General features: G+C 33.9%; 6 protein-coding genes across 11 annotated transcripts; 3 read left to right on the plus strand and 3 right to left on the minus strand.

Moving 5' to 3' along the window:
* Window positions 1-18: 18 nt before the first annotated feature.
* Window positions 19-5,462, plus strand: Hcs (holocarboxylase synthetase-like protein). The gene is made up of 17 exons (XM_071774890.1): window positions 19-242; window positions 539-760; window positions 1,042-1,169; window positions 1,252-1,416; window positions 1,568-1,724; window positions 1,810-1,882; window positions 1,967-2,127; window positions 2,203-2,449; window positions 2,584-2,715; window positions 2,861-3,190; window positions 3,314-3,668; window positions 3,803-3,985; window positions 4,164-4,293; window positions 4,353-4,513; window positions 4,682-4,802; window positions 4,895-5,108; window positions 5,207-5,462. Exons 2-17 carry the CDS (start codon window positions 610-612, stop codon window positions 5,379-5,381), a joined length of 2,883 nt encoding a protein of 960 aa, XP_071630991.1. The 5' UTR covers window positions 19-242; window positions 539-609; the 3' UTR covers window positions 5,382-5,462.
* On the minus strand, window positions 5,020-13,007 carry Clc-c (chloride channel protein 3). 5 transcript variants are annotated; one of them, XM_071774883.1, is made up of 11 exons: window positions 12,832-13,007; window positions 11,788-11,900; window positions 11,262-11,433; window positions 9,768-10,117; window positions 9,490-9,651; window positions 9,058-9,345; window positions 8,505-8,687; window positions 8,220-8,434; window positions 7,467-8,027; window positions 6,985-7,362; window positions 5,020-6,910 (listed from the first exon to the last, which is right to left on the minus strand). In XM_071774883.1, the coding sequence occupies exons 2-11, from the start codon at window positions 11,884-11,886 to the stop codon at window positions 6,820-6,822; spliced, it is 2,499 nt and encodes an 832-aa protein (XP_071630984.1). In that variant the 5' UTR covers window positions 11,887-11,900; window positions 12,832-13,007; the 3' UTR covers window positions 5,020-6,819. The 5 variants fall into 5 exon arrangements, with proteins under 5 accessions (XP_071630984.1, XP_071630987.1, XP_071630985.1 ...); XM_071774886.1 differs by lacking the exon at window positions 11,788-11,900 and having other exon boundaries at window positions 11,262-11,408; XM_071774884.1 differs by lacking the exon at window positions 11,788-11,900.
* A 684-nt stretch (window positions 13,008-13,691) lies between these two features.
* LOC139811233 (proteasome assembly chaperone 2) lies at window positions 13,692-15,146 on the plus strand. Of its 2 annotated transcripts, XM_071775372.1 has the most exons (3): window positions 13,692-14,135; window positions 14,203-14,629; window positions 15,008-15,146. In XM_071775372.1, exons 1-2 carry the CDS (start codon window positions 13,803-13,805, stop codon window positions 14,623-14,625), a joined length of 756 nt encoding a protein of 251 aa, XP_071631473.1. In that variant the 5' UTR covers window positions 13,692-13,802; the 3' UTR covers window positions 14,626-14,629; window positions 15,008-15,146. The 2 variants fall into 2 exon arrangements, with proteins under 2 accessions (XP_071631473.1, XP_071631472.1); XM_071775371.1 differs by lacking the exon at window positions 15,008-15,146 and having other exon boundaries at window positions 14,203-14,778.
* On the minus strand, window positions 14,978-15,917 carry Tapdelta (Translocon-associated protein delta). Its single transcript, XM_071775373.1, has 2 exons — window positions 15,541-15,917; window positions 14,978-15,283 (listed from the first exon to the last, which is right to left on the minus strand). Exons 1-2 carry the CDS (start codon window positions 15,787-15,789, stop codon window positions 15,023-15,025), a joined length of 510 nt encoding a protein of 169 aa, XP_071631474.1. The 5' UTR covers window positions 15,790-15,917; the 3' UTR covers window positions 14,978-15,022.
* A 635-nt stretch (window positions 15,918-16,552) lies between these two features.
* LOC139811232 (mitochondrial inner membrane protease ATP23 homolog) lies at window positions 16,553-18,261 on the plus strand. Its single transcript, XM_071775370.1, has 5 exons — window positions 16,553-17,049; window positions 17,254-17,299; window positions 17,397-17,478; window positions 17,680-17,904; window positions 18,009-18,261. Exons 1-5 carry the CDS (start codon window positions 16,824-16,826, stop codon window positions 18,204-18,206), a joined length of 777 nt encoding a protein of 258 aa, XP_071631471.1. The 5' UTR covers window positions 16,553-16,823; the 3' UTR covers window positions 18,207-18,261.
* Window positions 18,262-18,634: 373 nt separating this feature from the next.
* LOC139811231 (uncharacterized) lies at window positions 18,635-21,331 on the minus strand. Its single transcript, XM_071775369.1, has 2 exons — window positions 20,602-21,331; window positions 18,635-19,965 (listed from the first exon to the last, which is right to left on the minus strand). Exons 1-2 carry the CDS (start codon window positions 21,184-21,186, stop codon window positions 19,732-19,734), a joined length of 819 nt encoding a protein of 272 aa, XP_071631470.1. The 5' UTR covers window positions 21,187-21,331; the 3' UTR covers window positions 18,635-19,731.
* Between the last annotated feature and the right edge of the window lie 1,291 nt (window positions 21,332-22,622).

A 22,622-nucleotide genomic window follows, 5' to 3' on the forward strand; every position in this document is an offset into this window, starting at 1 on the left:
GGTGAAAAACGCTGGTTTAGGATTATGGTGCGTATGGGTGTTCGCCGATTCAAAATTGCAATTACAATTTACCTTGAATGACACCGTGTATTTTGGCGTTCGCCAAGTGGCCTTGCGCGTCGCTCGCGTGTACGATTAAAAAAAGAGAGTTTGGTCTGGAGTCCACTTACGTTAAGTGCTTCCCAATATTTATGTGAAATCTTCCACATGTGAGATATCTAAAGGCTGTTGAAAAAACAAATGTACGATTAATAATGTGCACTTTATAATTAGCGCTGCTTTCCATCGCGATGCCATCACTTTGCAAACAGTAGATTTTGTATATTTAATGTCACACCTGTGTGATTTTAGGCATAATTGATTTTTATGTTTGTTCAAATTGCTTAATTTCCCTTGACGTGACCTTATTTTAAAAAATATATTTTCTGAGGAAATATATTTTTAAATATATTTTCATTATGGTACAGTTTGATGATGAAATTTTTGCAAGTATACTTACCTCATGCCTCATTATATCTTATACATCTTATTGTTTTAGATTTGAAGGCAAGAATCCCGGTTTGAAAGTAAAATAGCAAGTATTTTAAACAATTATCAACTGTTAAAGAAATGCTGTTAACGTTTCTTTATATGATAGCCACCATCATGCAAGCACGAAGGATAACATTTCTAAAAGCGCACTTAGATGCCATCTTTAAGGGGAACCAGAATCGTCCTTCTTTTACGCTTAAAATTAAGTCATCTCGACGTTTAAAAAAAGGTAATTTTTATATGTATACACATATGCCAGATTTTATCATACAACTAACGAGTAACGTTACTTTTGCTCAATGTATACATAATGTGGTCTATGAATACCATAAAAAAATATCGCAAATAGAGAGAACTTTGTATCGTCAGAAAATTTATTTCATAGCCATGTTTTTTTATATACATATTGAGATTTTTAATTCACATTTATTAAAGGAGAAATATTACATCAAATAAATATGCATTGAGATAATATTGTATATTTATATCTTGTATAATGATTTTTTTAAGATCGCAATGGATACGAGCAGAATGAAAAGTTTTTGAGTTCTCACTTATGTACTAACAAGAATCTCGCGAAACTTGATGAACTATTGTGGTATGATGAAAGAGCGAAATTATATACTATATATCCTCAAGTAAGTACAATATGGCTAATATTATTTCACTTATATTTGCAAGTGCGATAAAATGAGATTGACAACTATTATTTTATTTTAGCAAAAAGTTGACGTATCTAACTGGCTGACCTGTCCGTATGGAAATTCGTTTCCCCTATATATAAATAATAATTGCTGTCAGGTTTTAAGCGAATATGACTTGCATATTCTCGTGGAAATTGATATTGAAACTTACGGATCTAAGGCCTCAACGACTTCTGCAAAAGTACAATGTTCAAGTCTTTAATTATTAATTTTATTATTATGCATTCTGCATGTATAACTATATTAATTGTGTAAGCCTTTGAATCTGTATTATTATTTTTCGAATAAGTGAAATTCAAGATTTATCTCATGTTCTACGCATTGTTTTACAGCTTGAAGATTATGGTCTAATTGTGGCATGGACGGTATCGAGTAGAAATATGAACTTTATTTTAAAAACAGACCTAGAACATATTACGAGCTTCATAACTGGGATCATGCAGGGACAATATTGCATTAACAATGGCTTATTTATAAAACGTGTTCAATGTATATATCACTCTTGCATCTCGAAATCTAACATACTTCGATAACTTGACATTCACTTGCTTCATTTTGCTTTATTTTTTTTCAGCTGTTTTGGTATCGGGAAAACCGCGTATTTACAGTGATACTGGACACCTCGGTCCACCGCCAAATAAAAGCAAGTTGTAATAATTTAACTCTTGTACTTGTTGCGACATATCTTCTAACGTGTAATGATTATATCACTATATACTTTTTACAGATAGTTTTTATGCATTATGCGATGCAGCCCAAGGAAAAACTTCCCAGCAGAAACACAAGCCTAAAGAGGTTGTTAGAGTACGTGGTATGAGTGTACAGTCACAAGATAATAATTTGAACACCGAATTTACAGACGAATTCTTTGCAGAAGTTATGAAAGACATTGGTATGTTGGAAGGATATTACGCAATTGCCCGTAAAAAAAATTCATAAGTATAATTTTTATTTTTATATCTCTTAGATGCTAGTTCATCTAATTCTGCACCAGCAACATGTAATTCGTCACCAACCAAACAGCATGTAGGATTAACAAAAAAGCCATATGATTTGAACCATTTACCGGAGGATGTGTTCTTAGCTGTTACTCAAGGCACATCTAAAAATTATACTAACGTTCATTTACCTGACACGGAGAAAAAAGACAATACCGACGATGAAGAATCTGAACATACTGATCAAAGCAAGTCTACTAGAGAAACTGATTCCAAGTTAGTATAATATATCTAAAAGTAAAAAAAAGTATATATGAGGGTGGAGAATATTTAATGATATACTTTCTGTACTCATATTATGAACAATAGAAAAAAAAAACGTGATTTTTATGAATCATATTAATTTACAGAAGTTCTGAATTGGAAGAAGAAGAAAAACCTAGTAAGGTGATTAAACCACCAAATGTACTCGTCTGTGCGGATAGCCTAGGCGCGACCGACAATTTACAGAATTTATTATCAAGAGTGCTAGAGGAAGATAGGTATGTTATGTTAGTTTTATATTATATGGATTAGAATTTATAAGTTTTAATAATTTGTTAAAACTTAATGGTTTCAACAACTTGCTTCTGCAGTTAATTATCTATTTCAATAATTAGTTATGAACGATTGATTTATCTTTTCTAGGTATGTCATCCATGTATTTTCTAAAGGGGAATATGATCGTTGCAAGGTTTGGATAGATCAGGTTTCGTTGGTTGTTCTCTGCGGCAATGTTGGTGCAGAGCTCGGTGCTCATCTTGTAGAATACGTTATACGCGGAGGTAAACTCCTAGCGTTATGCTCCGACATGCTCCATATTTTGCTACCATCATTCAAGACTGCAGAAGTGCGTGAAAATGAGCTCGTTGACTTTTCGTACGGTAAATGGAAACGAGTGCGTATGATGCATCACATTTTTTGCTACCACGCATCTCCCATACGAACTCGTTTTTCTCAAGATCACGAAGATATAAGGTAATAAGTTCTCTGTATTAATAAAATAAAATATAATTATATCGCAGGAGAAAAAGAGAAAAATAATATTAGATTAAAATAGATATGAAGAAAAAGTAATTATCCAAGATGTTACTTTTGTAGGGCGTCTGCGCTGAATCCTCCAACGTCGGCTAGCGTTAAGGACAAAAAAGGGAATTTACATTCGTTTGATGTAAAAGTATTGGGCAAAGAAGAAACGTGGCACAGTCCAAGCATATTGCTTGCAACTCTGCCTAATAGTGGTGGTAAAGTTGTGTTCTCCCAAATCCATTTAGAGATAGATCCAATGCAATATGTGTACGAGGGGGATAAATTTGATGTGTTGAAGAAGAGTAATGTTGCACGTTTGGAGATAATCAGCGATCTACTGAGCACACATTTAGGATTAGATGTAAATCGTGATACAAGTCAAAGATCTGTTCGGTACACTCCAGGTTACTTTTTAGGCAAATTTGAGGTACATAAATATATTTAAGAATGAACAATCTTGATAATAATATCTCAATTATATAATTAGCAGTTAAATGCTATGATTTATTAATGACTACGTACATATGTACACATACACAATATGACATTATACATTCGTAGATGAAGCTTAAGATGCTTGAAAAATTAAAGGATAAAATGAGTGAGAATAACGTATTAAAAATGTCAGGAATGGAAATTCAATTTTGCGCAAACAACGAAAATGTGCAATCACCATCAGCTAATTTTCTTCCTATTATGATGCATATGTGCCCGCCTAATTTCTCGACCGTCGATTATTTTGAGGTAAATTTTTCTAATACGTTTGGATCATTAATTAGTGTACCAACCTTCCAATATATTAACAATAATTGTGCATATTTAGAAATTAAATCATTTTCTGCACTGTGTGTGTAACTTTGATATATAGCTAAATGAGTTAAAAAAAACAATTTTTATTATTAAATTCGAAATTTATTTTCAGAATCTCTATACAAAGGAATTAGGACGCTTAGTAATATACGCGGATGTCTTAACATCATCTATGAATGCGATCGACGCTCGATTAGAACATGGACTGACAGTTATTCCACGACAACAAGCAGATGGACGAGGTACTATTTTTTATTTTTGATTATGTGCAGAAATAGTATAATGGCTACGTCATTTCCAGGGCGATATTCTAATAAATGGCTCAGTCCAAAGGGTTGTGCTATGTTCACTTTACAAATACATATTTCTATAATGTCGAGTATCGGTCATTATATCTCAATTCTTCAACATGTTGCTGCTGTAGCACTTGTGTCAGCAGTAAGATCTATTAAAGGATACGAGGTATTTTTTTTCATTTTCCTATTACAAACTATGAGAGATCCTCATCTCTAATTTTTTTTCATTTTCCTATTACAAACTATCATCTCTATAAAAAAATTCTGACTTTTCATATAATACAATTTATTTTATGAAATTAATGACTAATAATTAATAACTAATTTATTTTAGGATATTGATCTCAGAATAAAGTGGCCTAACGACATATATATTGGTAATTCGATCAAGATTGGTGGTATAATCGTTTCTACGCTGGCGGAAGATGGTGGAGCAATGTTCATCTGCAATATTGGTATGCAACATCAATCACAAATAAAATATAAATTTTATGGATAATTTATCATAATTTAATCCACTTAAAACGAATGTAAATATATATTTCAGGTGCTGGTATAAATCTTTCCAATAGTAAACCCACAACTTGCATTAATGATGCAATTCTGCAATATAATCAAAAATATGGTACAAAGTTGGAAACGTTCTCTTGTGAAAAGTACTTGGCGATGGTATTCAATGAAATGGAAATTTTATTAGATATTCTACATAGCGGCAAAACAGATCACTTCTACCAACTCTACTACAAATATTGGTTGCATACGTAAATAGCCATCATACTTTAACTTCACTTTGTTAATGTTCATATAATAATATTTTCACAGTATTCACACATACGTACATACATATATTCTTTTTTAGGAATTCAAATGTCATGGTAACATTTATAAATGGAAGAAGAGAAAATGTTACGATATTAGGTATTGATAATTACGGATATTTGTTGGTACAAGGAAAAAAGGGCATGTTTACTGTACATTCAGATGGAAATAGTTTCGACGTTCTCAAGGGGCTAATAGTACCAAAAGAAAAATAGGGGATTATATATTCGTTAATTGTTACCGAGAATTATATCTACATGTTAAAATATGGATAATAAATATGTGTACATATAACAGTTTTGTAAATATTAGTACACACGTATCATGTATTACATACATATATTTTACATATGTACATATATAATATAAAGTTCTCTATATATGTATGTATGTATAAATGAATGTATGTACATATGCATAAAACTTCATATTATATATGTGTATACGAGTGTGTGTATATATGTAACATATAATACAAAATTATACATACACACACGTGTATGTATATTATTTTTTTTATTTGTTATATATTTGTTCATTGTGTTGTTAAGAAATACAGTTATGTTTGGAGATTTTAGACAAATAATTTTCTTTATTTTACATGAAATTTGATTCATTTTAATGTTCGATGCTCTGTATGCGTACAGAGATGCTCTACACGCGTAAGTATATACATACACGCGAAATGGAATAATTATACTGCATGTATAAAAAAAAATTTGTAATATCTTAATTTAATTTAATAATTTTTTATTTGAATTAAGTAATGGCTACTGAAATTACTTCGAAATAAATTATGTATAAAGATATTTAACTATATGTGTTATCTATTTCATAAAAGTTTTTCTGAAATGACGGATCTGTGTTTTATAGCTAACATATAAATATACGTTGGATTAACATATAAAGGAATTTAATTAAGAGTGTTATTTCAAGAGAGTTATCTCGTGAACGACGGAGATGCAAATCTAATATTTAAAAATAGATTAAAAAAAAAAATTATTGAGATAAAATGATAGCAAATAAGTGAAATCAATCGCGCAGAACCATGAAATAGATATGCGGGGTAAAAATACACTTAGGATAATGGTAAGATACATATTGTTAAACAATATATGTATACTTATCATTAACTTAATATTATAAGAAACATCATACACAACGTATATTTATGCAATTACAATGCCATTCAAAAAAGTGTATATCATAACAATATTCACATTACCGCCAATAATGAATAAAATTCGATGTAAATAATTCATTATGTACATCTTTTTTTACGTACATAGTAAATCATTTACATGAATTGTCAATTTGATTCATTATTGACTACAATGTGAAAAATATAATTCTGGTCGCAGTATATGACCAGATACGGTAAAATATGGTAAAGAAAAAAAAATTGTTTTCCCTATTTCTCATTCAAATAAAGATAAATATACAAATTTAATAATCTAAACCTATTGCACGCTTATTTCTATCTAATTACATACAGTGTTATAATAATTTAAGTGTGCAGATAGATTGACGGAGTAGATAAAATACATTTTATATAATTAAATTCATATAAATTATCTCTGTATATGTTTTTCATTTTATTATGCTAATGCATCGAATTCATAATCTCAAGTTAGCTATTTGCAGCAGCAATGTTTAATTAAATAAAACTGAATTTGGATCCTCATTGTCGAGCTGCTTTACATGCCTCAGAACGTCTTTCTTTGTAATTACACCTAGTAATCGCCTGCATGAGAAATTTTAATATTAGTTAAACACATAATGTGTTACTATGTTAATATAAATGATTTATATACATACCCGTTATGCGTAACTAGAGTTTGACGTAATCCCAATTTTCGAAACATATCAACTACAGTTTCCATAGGAGTTTGGTCTGTGATAGTGATAGGGGCCATATCCAATATCTTTTTTAATTTCAAGGGCGGTGGCGAATGACTTTGAATATTGTTTCCATTAGTAAAGACAACTAACGATTGCCTGCTAATATCTTCGATCATTCGCTTGGCATTGGCAATAGCAAGATTGAGGTCCCGTCGTAAAACAAAACCAACTAGATATTGAGATTCTTTCGAGACTATTACAGGAAAACCATTATGTTCCGTTTCTTTAAGCAAGTTCTCTACATCTTCAACCGTCATCGAATCTTGAGTAAGAACGTGAAGAGCTTCGTTTCGTCTAAAAGTTAACATATATATATATATATATATATATATATGTATGCATGCACACAATCTTAAAATATACGAAAACATTTTTACATATTATCGTTTTGTGCTTACTTGGGTTGCATGACATCCGCTGCCAGAGTCGTATGTTGAAACTCATCCTTGCTATCCAGAAATGGATATCCATTCAAGCCGATATGAGCATCATAGATGCCTTGTTTCCCGAGAGCATCGCCGACCCATTTACTCGCCATGGCTGCAGCCATTAAAGGTACGATATACCGCACGCCGCCCGTTAATTCAAACATGATGACGACTAAAGAGACCGTCATTCTAGTTACACCCCCAAGAACAGCAGCAGCCCCGACCATCGCGTACAGTCCAGGTGTTATACAGTCGACGCCCATGGAACACTCCTCGCTGAACATCCATATGTGAGGATAATTGTAAGCGAGTTGTTCCATTCCTATTCCGACGATACGACCCATTATCGCTCCCAGACAGAGAGAAGGAATAAACAAACCGCATGGAACTTTCATGCCGAATGTGAATATTGTCATAATGAGTTTTAATATCAGCGCCAGCACGAGTAGCCATATAGCTTTGTAGACTCCTGGACCAGCCGCGGCAATTTCGATTGCAGATTTCACAGCGGTGAAGTTTCTATTGTAATCACTGTTGAGCAGGAGAATTTCTCGAATAATTTAAATACATCCAATAATATGTTAATTTTGAATCTTGATAAAAATTTATGCAATTGTTAAATTTGTGTATTTATAGTAATTTAAAGTTACGCGATATCTTCAATATAGAATAATTTAAATTAAATCACTAAATTAATATTAAAATCTCTTCTTATTTACTAACCATAACATATCCGCATTTGACACTCCACATTGGCTGAACAACAAGTAAATGAGTTGACTAGTGTTCATCCTTGTGTATGGATTAGGATATCCAATTACTGCTGTTACCACTGTTACAATTAACACTTCAGTAACAGGATATTGTCCCAGTTTGGAAGTTTTACGATATCGGCACCAAAATAAATTTGCTTTGATAAATAACGTTGCTATTATTCCCTATCGAAAATTCGCTCTTATAAATACATGCTTTTGAACAATTTTATAATATATAATGAAAGTTACGTACCCCAATTATACCGAGCATGACGAAAGGAATCAATTCAAAGAATATCCAAGGTTTATTATACTCTACATAAAACAGTACTGAATGTTCATTTCCAAATGGATTTATGGAGCGTAGTACAAAAGCAGCTATCAAAGCACAGAAGAACGATCGCCATAAAGTTTTTAATGGAAAATAATAGCTGACCTAAAACAAACATAATTTTTATAGCATAATTTCAAAATATAAGTACATTAGGCCTGTTTGTTTAGCTGAACTTGTTGCACAGTTCATCTATTCTCCTTTTTTCTCCAACACGAAAGGAAAAAGAGGAAAGATGAATCGTGCAAGAAGTTCAGTTAAAACAAACAGGCCTATTATTATTCATGTACACGTGCATACATGCACACATATAATTTATGACATTTTTTCTCGTTTTCAATTCTAAATTCATTTCAGATATATTCACATATAATTAAAAATTACTCTGTATATTTTACTAAGATATCCCTAGCCTTGAAAAAACTTTGTAACCGCTCTTTAAAACACAAGATTATTATATTTATTTTTCAAATACCTCTTCCAAGCTAAACAGGACACCGCCAATCGGGGCTCCAAAAGCGACGGAAACTCCCGCCGCGGCCGCGGCAGATAAAATTTCCCTCTTTTTTGCTTCATTCCTACCATATTTTGGAAATAGATAAGAAAATATATTTCCTATACAACATGCAATGTGTACCATGGGACCTTCCTTTCCCAAACTTAAACCCGCCGATACCGAAAGAATCAGACCTACTGACTTAATAATCAGTGTCCATTTACCGAGATATCCGCGAATAATAAAACCACTCAAAATAGTTTTTATCTGAAAAAAAAAAGGAAAATATAAATAAACATTTAATGTAAGAATCATAAAGTAAATACATTAATTTACTAGATTATATATTTATTATACTATATTATTAGATTATGTATATTTCTGAAAAAGAAAAACTTGATAAATCTTTACTTCGGGTATTCCAGAGCCACAAGCGTAGGGAGCAAACATTCGCACTAGAGATGCAGAAAGTGCTGCAAACAGAAGCGCCCATGCTGTATAAAATAAATATGATATCGTATAAGGCCCTGCACCCTCTTTTGACTGACCAAATACTTGGGGCCATGTCCTCCACTACAAAAAAGATATTATATCTATTAAATTAACTAGAAAAAATTTTAATTAATAGAATATAGCTTTCAAAATTGTAATAAATTTGTGACTGAAATTGAATAGAGAGATATATTTACCTGTGAACAGTTTCCACCATCGAACGTAGTCTCATTATAGCTCCAACAACATTGCTCTTTATTTAGCCAGAAAGCTTGTGGACAGATACCGAATTTGAGATCTGTCATCCAGGAAGCGCCAATATCTATAACACCAGCCGCCACTCCCGTAAAAAGCCCAACTAGTAAAACACACAGCCATCCCGACCATGCATCGTGAGCTCCTTTTATTAAACCCCAAATAGAATCGTGCTTCTTTTTCACGATATAACGATGTCGCATTCGATCCCGCGCGATATCCCGTTGCCAATCGATAGTATGGAAATCATCATACTGCCCGATGCCAGGTATGTCATCAGAGTCAACTGAAACTATTAAAATAAATTTACAAAATTTCATAACAATGAAATATTTTTTTAATACTTGACTTTGAAAATTGTATTTTTTAATATTATTATTGTTATGTACATACAAAAAGGTTTAATGATTACATGAATAGTATCTCAGAATATTGTGTATATGTCAAAGATTAGCAAATAATATCTTTCTTATTAGTGATAATTTATCATAATTTCTCTATCCTCAATTTATAAAAAAAAACATAATATATATTAGATATAATAGTTGAGGTAAGATTTTAAAATAGAGTAAAACGAAAAACGTACACACATTACATTTAACTGTTATGAGTTAACAAAGTAAATTTCAGCATTAAATACATATAACACATACACATAAATACTTACCAGTTTTTCATTTTGTAATAAATTGTGGGATATGTATAAAAAAAGTGAAAAATGTCTTTGAGAAAAATACTAAATAAATCTTTGAAAATAACTTCATAATTAGAAATCAATTTTATTTTAATTATACATGATTAGAAGCACTTTACAAATTACATATCATATTCTGCCGAAAAGACAAAGACGTCATACTAGATTTATGCATATGAAACTTCATTTTTACAATCAGTAATAGTGTAAATACTTTATCCAGTTTGAAAAATATCTTATTCAGATAAATAAATTTAGAATCAATATATCTATTTGGTTATTATCGAATCAACTATATCGTATCTATAGTTATTTTTATTAATTAGTTAAATTGGCATTAGATTGGCAATTAGTCGTGTTAACTTACACATTTTGCCACTATGACATGCCGCAAGTGCAAATAAATTTGGCTCGATTGTTTAACCGGTATCGCTCGGGATAAACCACAGATCAGATGAGCGGATCAACAGATAGGATGAACGGATCAACAGATGTCCCTCAAAGTTTCTTCAGTAGAAAGAGATAAAGTATGACGATATTTCAAGCTAGGGATACAGACACCAATAGGTATAAGACTACTAAACTCCGTGACAAAATTATGCAAATGGATTTACATCTAGTTTTGCAAAATTTCTTTTACACTTCTTTATAGTGCTCGCTAAAAATAAATAAAAGCACTACGTAATTGGATCATTCGGAATCGTGCGTGTGCGAAATCGATTGAAATAAACTTGAAACTTACTATGGGAAGATGCATCGTCGATGCGGACGCAATCCGACAACACGTTATTATCCGAATGAGACGTGTGGTGATTGATATCCAGCATGTCGTCGTCGCTACTTAGATTTGTCTCGCGTCTTACAGTTCCGGTTCGTAGTCGTACATCCTCTGTAATGTCACCATACTTTATATTCTGAAAACACAAGATTTATCAGCTATATCTACAGATTCTGTCTTCACTTAACAACATTGTCGACTTCCGTAGTTTAGTTGTGGTTTAAACACTGATAATTTTAGAACAAAAAGATACATTAAACAAAGTTTATAGAGATAAAACGTGTGATGATTTTTAAATAATTTCAACAACTTTTAGTACATACGAGTATACATAAAATATTAATACATGCAAGAAACATAAGATAACGTGCAGAACTGTTAAGGGAAAAATAAGATAAACATTACACATTTTACAAAAAGATATTGATCTAGGCACAATGGCCTATAAACGTGCAAAGCAAGAAGATGCAGATTGGAACCACCAACATACCTTTGCATCAACCGAACGATATGTTGTAACGGCATTTGCATTCGAATGAAGAATTGCCGAGTTCAAGGACGCTGTACCTTTCAGCGGAAACTTCTCCATGGCATCATGATAATCTAATTTTACACAAGCAAGATATTATTTTACCCGTTTTACCGTCTTGAAAGAGAGATATACAGGGATCCGTCGTCAAGACTCTACGCGGCAGAGAGAAATCGAGAGCTAACAGTGCCATGCACGGTACTAAATATTCTATTTACGAGCGCGTCATTAATATGTAGCTCAATCAGCTTTACTGTAATCCCTCTTTAATCCTCCAAGTGGACGCTACACGATATAACAGACATGTTCTTTTCAGCTCAACTTCTTGCACAGAGTATTTCATCCTTTCTCTTTTTCTCTCCAACGTAAAGAGAGAAAAAGAGGAAAGATGAACCGTGCAAGGGGCTCAGCTAAAAAGAACAGGTCTAATTAGAATGACATATATTCGTGATACAGCAAAATTGCTTCAGATACTTGATCTGTTATGGATTACACAGGTGTGTCATACGTTGTACAAGTAATAAAAAATTTCTTGTGAGAGAAACATCGGTTTTTCCTCTCAGACTGTCTCTCAACGATTATCTCAGTGATTTGCATCTTCTTGTTCGGAAAAGAAAAGAGATTTGTTAGAACATCGATTACACACACCATGCCAAACTGACACTGTCAAAAATGAAATGAAATCATTCCTGAAAAACGATTTCGAAACCAAGTGTAAAAAAAAAAGAGACGCACAAATAAATGAAATGAATACCACAGTACAATGCACTTGGGGACACCATATGACAACTTTTTCTCGCCCTCTCGGGCAAAGCGTGGACGTTACGAACATCGTCTCGCGGACGAGTCAAGCGCGAAAAGTACGTTGACGTTGGTCATGCTCTCGAAAACTGCGTATTTTTAGAGCCTACTTCCAAACTTCCCTTTCACATGACGTTTCATTCCTCAGGCGAGATGAGGTTATCTTGTCAACTTGTGTTGCACGCATACCGCTCGTGAACTTACCATTTTTAAAGGAACGTCCTCGTGTTTTATCTACATGCGCCGATCACTATGCCATGTCCAAGATTAGATTGTATCAGATCAATTTGAGAGTTCCACGACAAGAACTCCGTCGGGCAGATACTCCACTTTACTCCACTATCACGTCCGATAGACCACCCCTTTCCACTACGAAGTCAAAAGTAATTAAAAGGCAGGTAGAAGGTTCTGCGCAAAAGTTGTGGCGCACAGAGAAGCGAGTCGTCGACCAATCGTAGCTGAGAGTTTCGGAACGCAGCCTTGTATCCTCGAGAATTCCTCGATTGTGATTGGCCTCATTTGTTGTATTGTTGGATGCTATAGATTAACATTAATCTCACTCATTGTCTGTTTAACTTACTTTTTTTTATAGTTTTTAAGAATTTTTTTATTGCTTATCTTTCTCTAATTTTAAGAATTAGAAAAAGATAAAAAATAAAAGTTAAACCGAGATTATAAAGTTAATCTGCATTGATAGAAATTAACTAATTAGGCTGCGGTCCACTTGACGCTACAAATGCTTCGAAGCATTCGTCTTTTCTTTTCTTTCAATGAAGAAAGAAGGAGAAGAAAAATGCTTCAAAGCATTTGTAAGCGTCAAGTGGACCGCAGCTAAGATAGATGAAGAACGCGCAGTTTACATTAGATTTGTTCATGTAGCTTGAAATTCTCAAAAATTCGTGCACTTAAAACAAGATAAATATACATTGGGCGTTGGAGAAAGAGAAAGCAATGATTTCAAGTGCAAAAAGTGCAAGCGACACGAACAGACCTATTTATCACGTCTACGATCGGTTTCCGAAACTCATCAAAAATTATATGAACGCAAGAGCACGCACTTTACTGCACTTTGTGCATTGCCGGTCGAGTGTTGAATGTGTTGATGTTGTGACATTACTTGGCAATATTCACCTCCTCACACTTTGACCGAAATAAAAACATCATTAAATGTGAAAATGATTAAACTAACGCAGGATATTAATTTGGAGAATTATACGCTCATCTTGCCGTCGGTGGCGGTCGGAAACGTCGGCCAGTTGTCCGTCGATTTACTCGTTTCGAATCTTAACCTTTCCAAGATCGGTCAAATTTTTAGCGCGTCATTCGTGCCGGTCGTCGGCGCGAATGCCTACAATGAACATTCGAACGAGCTCATCACGGCGATCGACATTTACGCGGGGATCAAGGAACGTATTGTCGTTATACAAATCCGCTCGCCGTACGTGGGCGAGCTCGTGGAATTCTTCAACGAGCTGGCGCAATTTGTCACCGAGAGGAAGATAGCTAAAGTAATTATTCTAATCTACTGTTTCGACAGTGTCATAACTTATGAAATGTTTTTTTTTCTCCTCACAGGTAATAATTCTCGCGAGCAGTCACGATTATGCGAAGAGAGAGGTCCAGCCGCAGCATCTCAAGTTGAGATACGTCGCGTCTCCTGGCATACGCTCCAAGATCGGCAAACTCTTTGAAGACCTCAAGTGGATTCCGCATCAACCGGGAGTCGCGTCCGACCTGACGAGTGGAGAGGAAAGATTGCAGATACCAGGGGGTGGCTTCGCCAAGAGCCTCTTCAAGTTTCTGTCCGATGCCGACATTCCTTGCGCTGTCTTGTTCAAATTCTGCTCCGAGGGGGATAACATAGAGGACGCGATAGCTCTGGTGTGCTACTTAAATGAATGGATACGTGTGTTAGAAACAAGCGGTAGTGATAATTTGAAGTATCCACCGTCTTGGAAACACTTATTTGGGAAACCACCGTCGCAGGATATATATTGAATATGTATGGATATATTTTATATTCCGTTAATCTCGAAATAATAATATTTTTGCTATGGTTATACAAGCGTATATTTGAATTTAATATAAGATCTAAAATAGGAATGTAATTTTTTGTGTATAAAAGTAATAAAGCTATAAACTTAATTTTTATACAGCTTTGCTATGTAAAAATTAAGATTACGATATATTTATATATATACATATATATAAATTTAATTCTTTATGGTTTTCAATGTAAATGCAATAAATTGTATATACCAACTTCTCTATGACGAACATGGAAAAATGTCTTAAATTTTATTTTATCAAGTTTTATATCTCCGAAGGATAAATAATACTTGTTTGAATATACTTTGTTTAAACGTTTATTTTTTTTTAGTAACAAAAGAGTTTTCTACGCTAGAAGTTTGTACTTTGCGGAAAATGCCGAGTAGGACACAAGAATAGCTAAAGCAGCAGCTAAGAATTCCGAGTTTACCCAGGGACCGAGGAAAACACCGGGATTGTTGAGAACGACCACCGCCAAGGGATTCACGCTATCGGGATCCTCTCCATTCCTTATCGCTTTACGTACAGCGACGTATTTTTCCTCGTCATACAGTTTTATATAATAATCGCCGGATCTTGCCTTCTTAATGTCTTCCGTCCAAGATATCTGCGGCACGTGCAAAACAATTTCATGAGTATTACATTATCATTGATGATTTCTACTGAAAGATCGAGTTAGATACTTTGTTTCAAATTCAATTTTCGATCGATAGTTTAAAACAAAAATAAGTAAATTGTTCAGTATCTCTAAATATGTTGTTATTCTCGTTCCAATCGTGTAATTTACAATCTTTGTTTATTTACAGATGTACCTATCTTGATTCATTTATGTCAAGACAAGAAGTGTCAAAAAGATTGTATTACCTGATATTTATTATCGGCGCTCAATCTGACGGCCGGCAACGTCTTGCCCTCGACTTCGGCGTACAAACTGATTCCCTTTACACCGTTGCTGCACTTCAACACGAATTGCATGGTAAAGGCGACGTTCGTGAGGACCGTCGCGTCCTCCGTCACATATGACGAAGCGACGATCTCGGGCTTCTGACAGGTCTCGGCGAGAGCCGCCGAAATTATACCCGTTAACGCGCACAAGAAAATAATTTTATTCATCTTGCAAGTTTTGTCGGTTCTCTCGAACAACTTGACAACTGTCGACGAGAAATGTTGGTTGGAGAATGCGCCTGATGCCAACGTGCGCCGACTGTGCGCCAATAACTCCAACCAGCCACCAACTGACGTTACTGACGTGCCACGTCGATGAGATTGGCGTAACTCGTGTTTCCCTCGTTTAGACTACTTTCGATTGGTGCTTTAATCCACCACGTGTTTCAGACTAACCGCGCGGGAAAACTTGAATTATTATCGATAAATATTTATAATATACTTAAATAATAAGTTATTTTCTTTAAAATCATAAACTATTAAATTCAAATAGAGTTATTTAAAAAGATAATGGAAAAGTACAAAGAAGAATAGAAATATAGATGTAGGTTATAGAGGTTATTAAAGAGGCATTAAATTATAAATTAATAGATAACATGAAAATTATGTGTTAAAAATTGTTTAATTATATAAATCGATAATTTATTTAAATATATATTTAACATTTTTATATTAACAGAGATACAATTTTAATATTACTTTAACAAATAATGAAATTTCTGTTTTACAGATGTAGATTAAAAATGTGTAGAGGTATTAAATTATAAACAGACAATCAATATAAAAATTAAAGATTTTTAGATCATATAAAGTGATTTATTTAAATTTAACATTCTTATATTAATAAAGATAAGATTTTAATATTATTTTGCAAACTGCACGAACTGATGAAATATTTCTATTTCATTATTTATTTCTACCATTGTAGATATAATAATAATAATAATATTTATACATGTGAATTATTGAGTTAAAAATGTTTATTCCCTCAATCTATTTTACGATGTCTTCGTTCTGGCAGTGAGAGCGAGATGATGTAATCAATTGTAATCCACCCGAGTCTACCATAACCTCAAATTGGAAAATATACTTGCACCGTCAATGCGCGATTATTTGACTGATAGTACGATAAGTTCTGGTGTAATTAATATTTATTTATCTAGATTTATTTTTGTCGCATCGATTTTTCTATTCGCGCGACGATGACAGTCGAGAATGAGAAAGCGGACGAAGGAAAAAGGAATGAGAACGGTGCTGGCGGAGGAGCGGCCGCGGACAACGGCGATTTATGGGGATCTGATATGTATCCGGAGAGGAGAGGAGCGAAATTGAAGCGTAACTGGTGGAAGTGGTTAATTGGCGCTCAGGGACGAGAATCAATAGACAAAAACAAGTGCGAAGACAATGTTTATAGATGTATAAAAAAGAGTAAGACATTCTCTTATTTATATAAAAGGAAGTAGAAAGTGAATTAGCGATGCAAATTTATTTCTAATTGCTAGAACCTACTGTATTATTTCAACATATTTTCCATTCTTTTCAAATAGAATTTATCATATAATTTTACTGTTTATTCTATCTAGTCAAATCTAATATTATTTTTTCATCATTTTAATCATGTTTTGTTTCTAGGTCCTATAATAAAACTCATGATGGGAGCACTGAAGAGTTCTGGATGGTTTGTAACTTATTCTTTCATGTTGCATATATATGTGTAAATTTATAATTTCATTTCGTTTACTGTTTACTAGATTAGATTATTATTGATATTCCAGTGAAATAGATATTCGGCGACATATTTCTTGTGAGGTGTGTAATCCGATAGTAACTGGTGGATACGATTCAGAATTTAATCAGGTAAATATTTCTTTTAGTCGTTTAATTAAAATTTTATTTATGCCAAATGTTTTGCTGATAAAATATTTTGTATTATATGTTTGTCGACATGTCAAAAAACAATCTGTAAAAAAAAAAAAATTCTTTTAATATATATTTGTATTTTGTATATTATTGATAATTATACATGCTAAAAACAATAACAACTTCTTTCCTTTACAGATAGTTGTCTGTCAAAATTCGGCAAGTAGTGAAAGCATGGTTCGGGGAGTTCTTTTACATGAAATGATTCATATGTTTGACTACTGCCAGAATAAATTAGACGTGAAAAATATTGATCATCTAGCCTGTACAGAAATTAGAGCAGCAAATCTTGCACACTGTAGTTTTATGAGCTCATTTGTGCAAGGCGATTCATCTTTCATTAACGTAAAAGCAACACATCAGGTAAATTGTTGATCTAAGGGATCGATAGATATATTTATTCATATGAGAGCTATTTCTAATTTACCGTAGCATATGTTAATATATGTATAATGTTATTTATCCAGAATTGTGTAAAACGCAAAGCTAAGATGTCAGTAATGGCTGTGCACAAAGTATCAGAAGAAGTAGCAGATGCGGCTATAGAAAGAGTGTTCACAAAATGTTACAATGATTTAGAACCAATTGGCAGAAGAATTCGTAGAAATTCACTTGATATGCCTAGAGCATACGCAGAAGGACATTTATACGGATATGAAATGTAAATAGATTATATGAAAAAAATCAAATAATAGTATAAATATATTCTGTTGGGTTATATTTACTAGAATTTATTAATATCACATGATAAATTTTATTTTTTTATTCACATTTAGTCATATTTTTTATAGTCACCTTTTTTGTAGCAAAAGGATAGGAAAGCTTACTTTGACAATATAGAAATAAAAACTTAAAATTCTATATATAATGATCTTATTGTATATAGATACAGTTCTAGTAACCAAGTGAAAGATAATTGATGGAAATTTAGCATGATATATAGACTTTATTAAGTTAAACGTTTGATATTAATTGAGTATTTTTTATTTAAAAAGTTTAAACATTTTATTTAACATGGAAATTATTACAGAAATTAAAATTTTTATTTATATTACACATACATATCAGTTGAAACTAGGGTTGGTAACAAAAGTATTTCTATTTACCTCTTTACCTGGCAGTATCAGGCAGTATTTCAGAAAGAGAGGATATTAATATTGTTTTTAAATTTTATCGTACGTAAATTTTCCTCAGGTATACGATTGTTTATAGCCACCTTGTTACATGTTCAATCGTGAATTAATTTTACGTTGTAATATCGGTAATTATCTATACACTAATATTGTTTAGTTTAGAGTTTTAAATTATTCGATAACTTCAAATACTGAAGATAAAACAAGAGATTTTAGTGTACAAAGCAGAACAGTATAAACGTAGAGTATCATATGTCTATTCTATGTCTATTTTCTTTTTCATTCTGTGTCATTTTTATCACAAAGCAGTGCTAAACAATACGATTTTATTGCACAATAAAATATGTAGGAAATTTGTAATATAGATCAATGTAATCCAACTTTTCAAACGATTCCCTATTAAAATTGGTCTGTGATCAAAATAAAAATGTAATAATAATATAATAATTATATATCACAGATAAAATAAGTACTTTTTCTTAATTTACTTTATAATATAACTTATAATTTTGTATTATTTTTTAAATTATTTCTTTATTTAATTGATTATTTAAATATTTAATTGTTAGCTTTGAAAAGTAAAAGTGTCTCACGATTAAAGATTGCAAATAAACATTAGAATTATTATTCTACTTTAAATTAAAGTAAAATTTAATAGAATTCTGATTTTTAGATGAAATTTAAATATCGAATAATATCGAAATTCAAAAAGTTATCAGAAATTATCTGTTCGCTTTTTTCGTTAAAGAAAAATTAATAAAGTTTCGCGAGAAATGACGTTATGTGTGAATTTTTCGTGAGTTCTAAAACGCTGAACACTATTATCGGTATCGTAATAAGAAATATATAGCAAACATTTGTCCTCTGCGTAAGCTAACATATTTTCACGATACATCCTTAATAATCTCCAATATCTCTAAAAAATATTGTTACATGCGGTATATGCGACGATTCGTTGTGCTCTGTAGTCTTTTCGATTTTAACGGAAATTGAACGACAACCCTAGAACCCCACGCTAAAGCTAGTAGCCTCGATTGAAGCTTCCACCCGGTCTTGGTTAGTCGAAGCGAGGATTCTCGTCGTAAGAGATCTGTGGTCTAAAACCGTGTTGCCAATCCGCGGTGTATCGCACAATTTGCGTTCTACCGTCCGGAAGTTGTACCTTATATTTACCGCGGGTGATTTCGCCGTCGCTAATTGCATTGTGAGAATAATCGTTGCCGAAAACGTCCTCCTTCACGGCGTAGTTGAAGTCGAAGGGCATACCAGGTTCGTGATGATGATGATCATGCTGCAATACATCATCAGTTAAATACGCGTGCTATATCTAAATATGTAACATATATGCATAATGTATACATAATATATATGTATAATTTTACATATATACAAATCTTATATCATCTCATTCAGATAAGATTAAACAGTACGAAGCGATTATTAATTTGAATAAAAAGTCATGCTTATACTTTTTATTATAACTGAGAGATTATATCAATATATATCTTATCATGTATCTTACATTTTTCTACAAGAAGATGCAAATATTTAGTACTTGGAATTCTTATGCGTTGAAACAATTTAAACAGTTTGAATAGTATGAATTTTAAGACTAAATTTGAAGACACATTTAACAGTTCGATCTGTTATTTTGACTTCAAGTCTAAAACAAAACAAGCAAAAGCTATTTATTTCCTTTTTTGTAAATGAATACTGTTTTTATTTAAATTTTCTTTTAGTTCGCTATACCTCCCATCTATCGATTCTTAAAATGACCAATTCTACTATAAATGGAAGAAAAAATAATTTTATCTTCTACGATTTCTGAATTACAGATTTCTTATTGAGCAAAGAACGTTACATATCCACCTATTCTGTAAATAATTAAATACAATTTTTTTTATTTGGCACAACAGCGTATACTTACACCAGGGCCGATAACATTTCCATCACCACCGCTTGGTTTGCCGGTATAGTCCGGGAAAGTAGGTGTGGGTCTCGGTCTTGGTTCGGGGTAGGTGAAGGTGGGCGTCGGCCTGGGTCTGGGGTACGCCGGCGTCGGCCTGGGTCCGGGGAACGTCGGCGTCGGCCTGGGTCCGGGGAACGTCGGCGTCGGCCTGGGTCCGGGGAACGACGGCGTCGGCCGCGCCGGACCTCCGCCACCTGCGTCGAACCCTTTGATCTCTTTGATACCACCACCGCCAGTCCCGCCGCCGTGGCTACCTCCTCCGCCGAATTTGTCGAATTGTTTTTTCTTTCTTTCTTTATGCCCCGTATGGATTTCTGGTTCCGTCGGAGCCTGAGTACCACCCTTTCTATCAAGATGGAATGGGGGACTCTCCGGGGAAAGAGTCGCCCTCTTGCTAAATGATAATCCGCCGAATCCACCACCACCGCCACCGCCACCACTTTCGAAAGCGCCGATCCCTCCGCCGCCTCCACCGCCGCCGCCGGGAGTACCGTAGCTACTGCTAGACTGGCTGTAGGAGTATCCGGCTTCCGGCCGCGCCATCGCCGTCGCAGCGAGCGCCAGAATCTATGATTGCGAATCGATTCAATTTTACTTTCCCGATGTTTAGATGTCAAAATAGATAATAGAGATTCTCGCCTCGATGTTCGAGCATTGTCTCGTGGTTTTTCTTTAAGGATATTTTAATATCTTTATGTTTGGTTCTAATTTTAATATACAATGTATACCTCGTTATTCCACTTTCTCTTTCTATTCTTATTGTAATTTATTATATATATTATACAAAAATTATGCTACTGTTAAATTAAATACAGCCCATGAATAAGTCAAGATAAATTCATTAAAATCTCAATATTTTTCACATGACAGAGATATACACGTGCGAAAATATATATTATTTACCTGGTGTACATTAATATAAACAGTTCCCACGCGTTCTTAATTAATAAATATGTAATAGATATAGATCTCTCTCGAAGACAATGTAAATGCTTTCAAATTTTTCAAGTGAAATAATCCTCGGTATTCTTCTGCTCGTTCTTAAATTTCGGCAAACGAAGCAGTAAACGTATATATCTAGAGAATAAGCGGTAAAACGTTTCCGGAAGTGCACGGCGGTGGATTTACGAGCACGTGGAACTCATCCTTTTGTTTCAGCCACCGGTTCGCGCTTAGCGTTCCAAGGTGTTGTTAGTATTACGTAAACCCGGGAGAGAATCCCGATACTTAAGTTCTTTTCTTCCTGTTTTCTCTCTCTCTCTCTCTCTCTCTCTCTCTTTTAAATCGCGCGAACGGAACTAGAGAAGTGGCACAATCACTGAACCGGGTTAGTCACTATCACGGAGTACATTGACACCACATACAATACTCCCTGTGCACCTTCCCTTCTCTTTTACTTTCTCCCGCGTTCTCCGCGCCTCCCGCCCTCGGATGAAACCCCTCGTTCTCGGTCGTGAACGAACGACGAATTCTCTCCTTGTCTCTCTCTCTCTCTTTCTCTCTCTCTCTCTCTCTCTCTCTCTCTCTCTTTCTCACGGACTTATCATCCTCCGAGAAATCTCCCGTACGCGCGAGAAGAAAGTCAGAGAAAAGGATCCGAATGAAAAAAAAAAGAAAAGAAAAGAAACAGCGAGGACGGGAGGAAAAAGAAGAAGGAACGAGAAGGGAGTTGTGGGAAGGGGAGGAGGAGGAGGAGGAGACGAGAAATCGGGGAAATGAGAAATCGTCGTGGACGGGCTACTCACCACGAATGCCCTCATGGTTGCTGCTGTTCCTTGATTTGAGGACTGATGCTTCGCGGATGTCTTGTAGCCCCCTTTTATACGGGCCAGGCATGCGGGGGCCCCACTCGATGCCTCGACCCATCACCTATGACCAGGGTTGCGTAAGTATTATACTCGATGTAATTCTGTAAATTCGTAATTTATTGCATATATGCCCCGCAGCGTTCGCAATCTACTACCAATTCTATCGTTCTC

The sequence above is a fragment of the Temnothorax longispinosus genome, chromosome 4, assembly GCF_030848805.1.
Source record: "Temnothorax longispinosus isolate EJ_2023e chromosome 4, Tlon_JGU_v1, whole genome shotgun sequence".
Lineage (NCBI taxonomy): Eukaryota > Metazoa > Arthropoda > Insecta > Hymenoptera > Formicidae > Temnothorax > Temnothorax longispinosus.

What these genes read in the sequence shown, in the direction of transcription:
- Hcs (XM_071774890.1), top strand. Translation starts at nt 610, where the DNA reads ATGCTGTTAACGTTTCTTTATATGATAGCCACCATCATGCAAGCACGA. An exon ending in CGACCGTCGATTATTTTGAG is followed by an intron (nt 3,986 to 4,163) that starts GTAAATTTTTCT and finishes ATTTATTTTCAG; the next exon opens with AATCTCTATACAAAGGAATT. An exon ending in ACAACAAGCAGATGGACGAG is followed by an intron (nt 4,294 to 4,352) that starts GTACTATTTTTT and finishes CGTCATTTCCAG; the next exon opens with GGCGATATTCTAATAAATGG.
- Clc-c (XM_071774883.1), bottom strand. Translation starts at nt 11,886, where the DNA reads ATGGAGAAGTTTCCGCTGAAAGGTACAGCGTCCTTGAACTCGGCAATT. An exon ending in ATCGTTCGGTTGATGCAAAG is followed by an intron (nt 11,434 to 11,787) that starts GTATGTTGGTGG and finishes TTGTGTTTTCAG; the next exon opens with AATATAAAGTATGGTGACAT. An exon ending in TCCTGTTTAGCTTGGAAGAG is followed by an intron (nt 8,688 to 9,057) that starts GTATTTGAAAAA and finishes TGTTTGTTTTAG; the next exon opens with GTCAGCTATTATTTTCCATT.
- LOC139811233 (XM_071775372.1), top strand. Translation starts at nt 13,803, where the DNA reads ATGATTAAACTAACGCAGGATATTAATTTGGAGAATTATACGCTCATC. An exon ending in CCGAGAGGAAGATAGCTAAA is followed by an intron (nt 14,136 to 14,202) that starts GTAATTATTCTA and finishes TTCTCCTCACAG; the next exon opens with GTAATAATTCTCGCGAGCAG.
- Tapdelta (XM_071775373.1), bottom strand. Translation starts at nt 15,789, where the DNA reads ATGAATAAAATTATTTTCTTGTGCGCGTTAACGGGTATAATTTCGGCG. An exon ending in GCGCCGATAATAAATATCAG is followed by an intron (nt 15,284 to 15,540) that starts GTAATACAATCT and finishes CACGTGCCGCAG; the next exon opens with ATATCTTGGACGGAAGACAT.
- LOC139811232 (XM_071775370.1), top strand. Translation starts at nt 16,824, where the DNA reads ATGACAGTCGAGAATGAGAAAGCGGACGAAGGAAAAAGGAATGAGAAC. An exon ending in TTATAGATGTATAAAAAAGA is followed by an intron (nt 17,050 to 17,253) that starts GTAAGACATTCT and finishes TTTTGTTTCTAG; the next exon opens with GTCCTATAATAAAACTCATG. An exon ending in GCACTGAAGAGTTCTGGATG is followed by an intron (nt 17,300 to 17,396) that starts GTTTGTAACTTA and finishes TTGATATTCCAG; the next exon opens with TGAAATAGATATTCGGCGAC.
- LOC139811231 (XM_071775369.1), bottom strand. Translation starts at nt 21,186, where the DNA reads ATGGCGCGGCCGGAAGCCGGATACTCCTACAGCCAGTCTAGCAGTAGC. An exon ending in GAAATGTTATCGGCCCTGGT is followed by an intron (nt 19,966 to 20,601) that starts GTAAGTATACGC and finishes GATGTATTGCAG; the next exon opens with CATGATCATCATCATCACGA.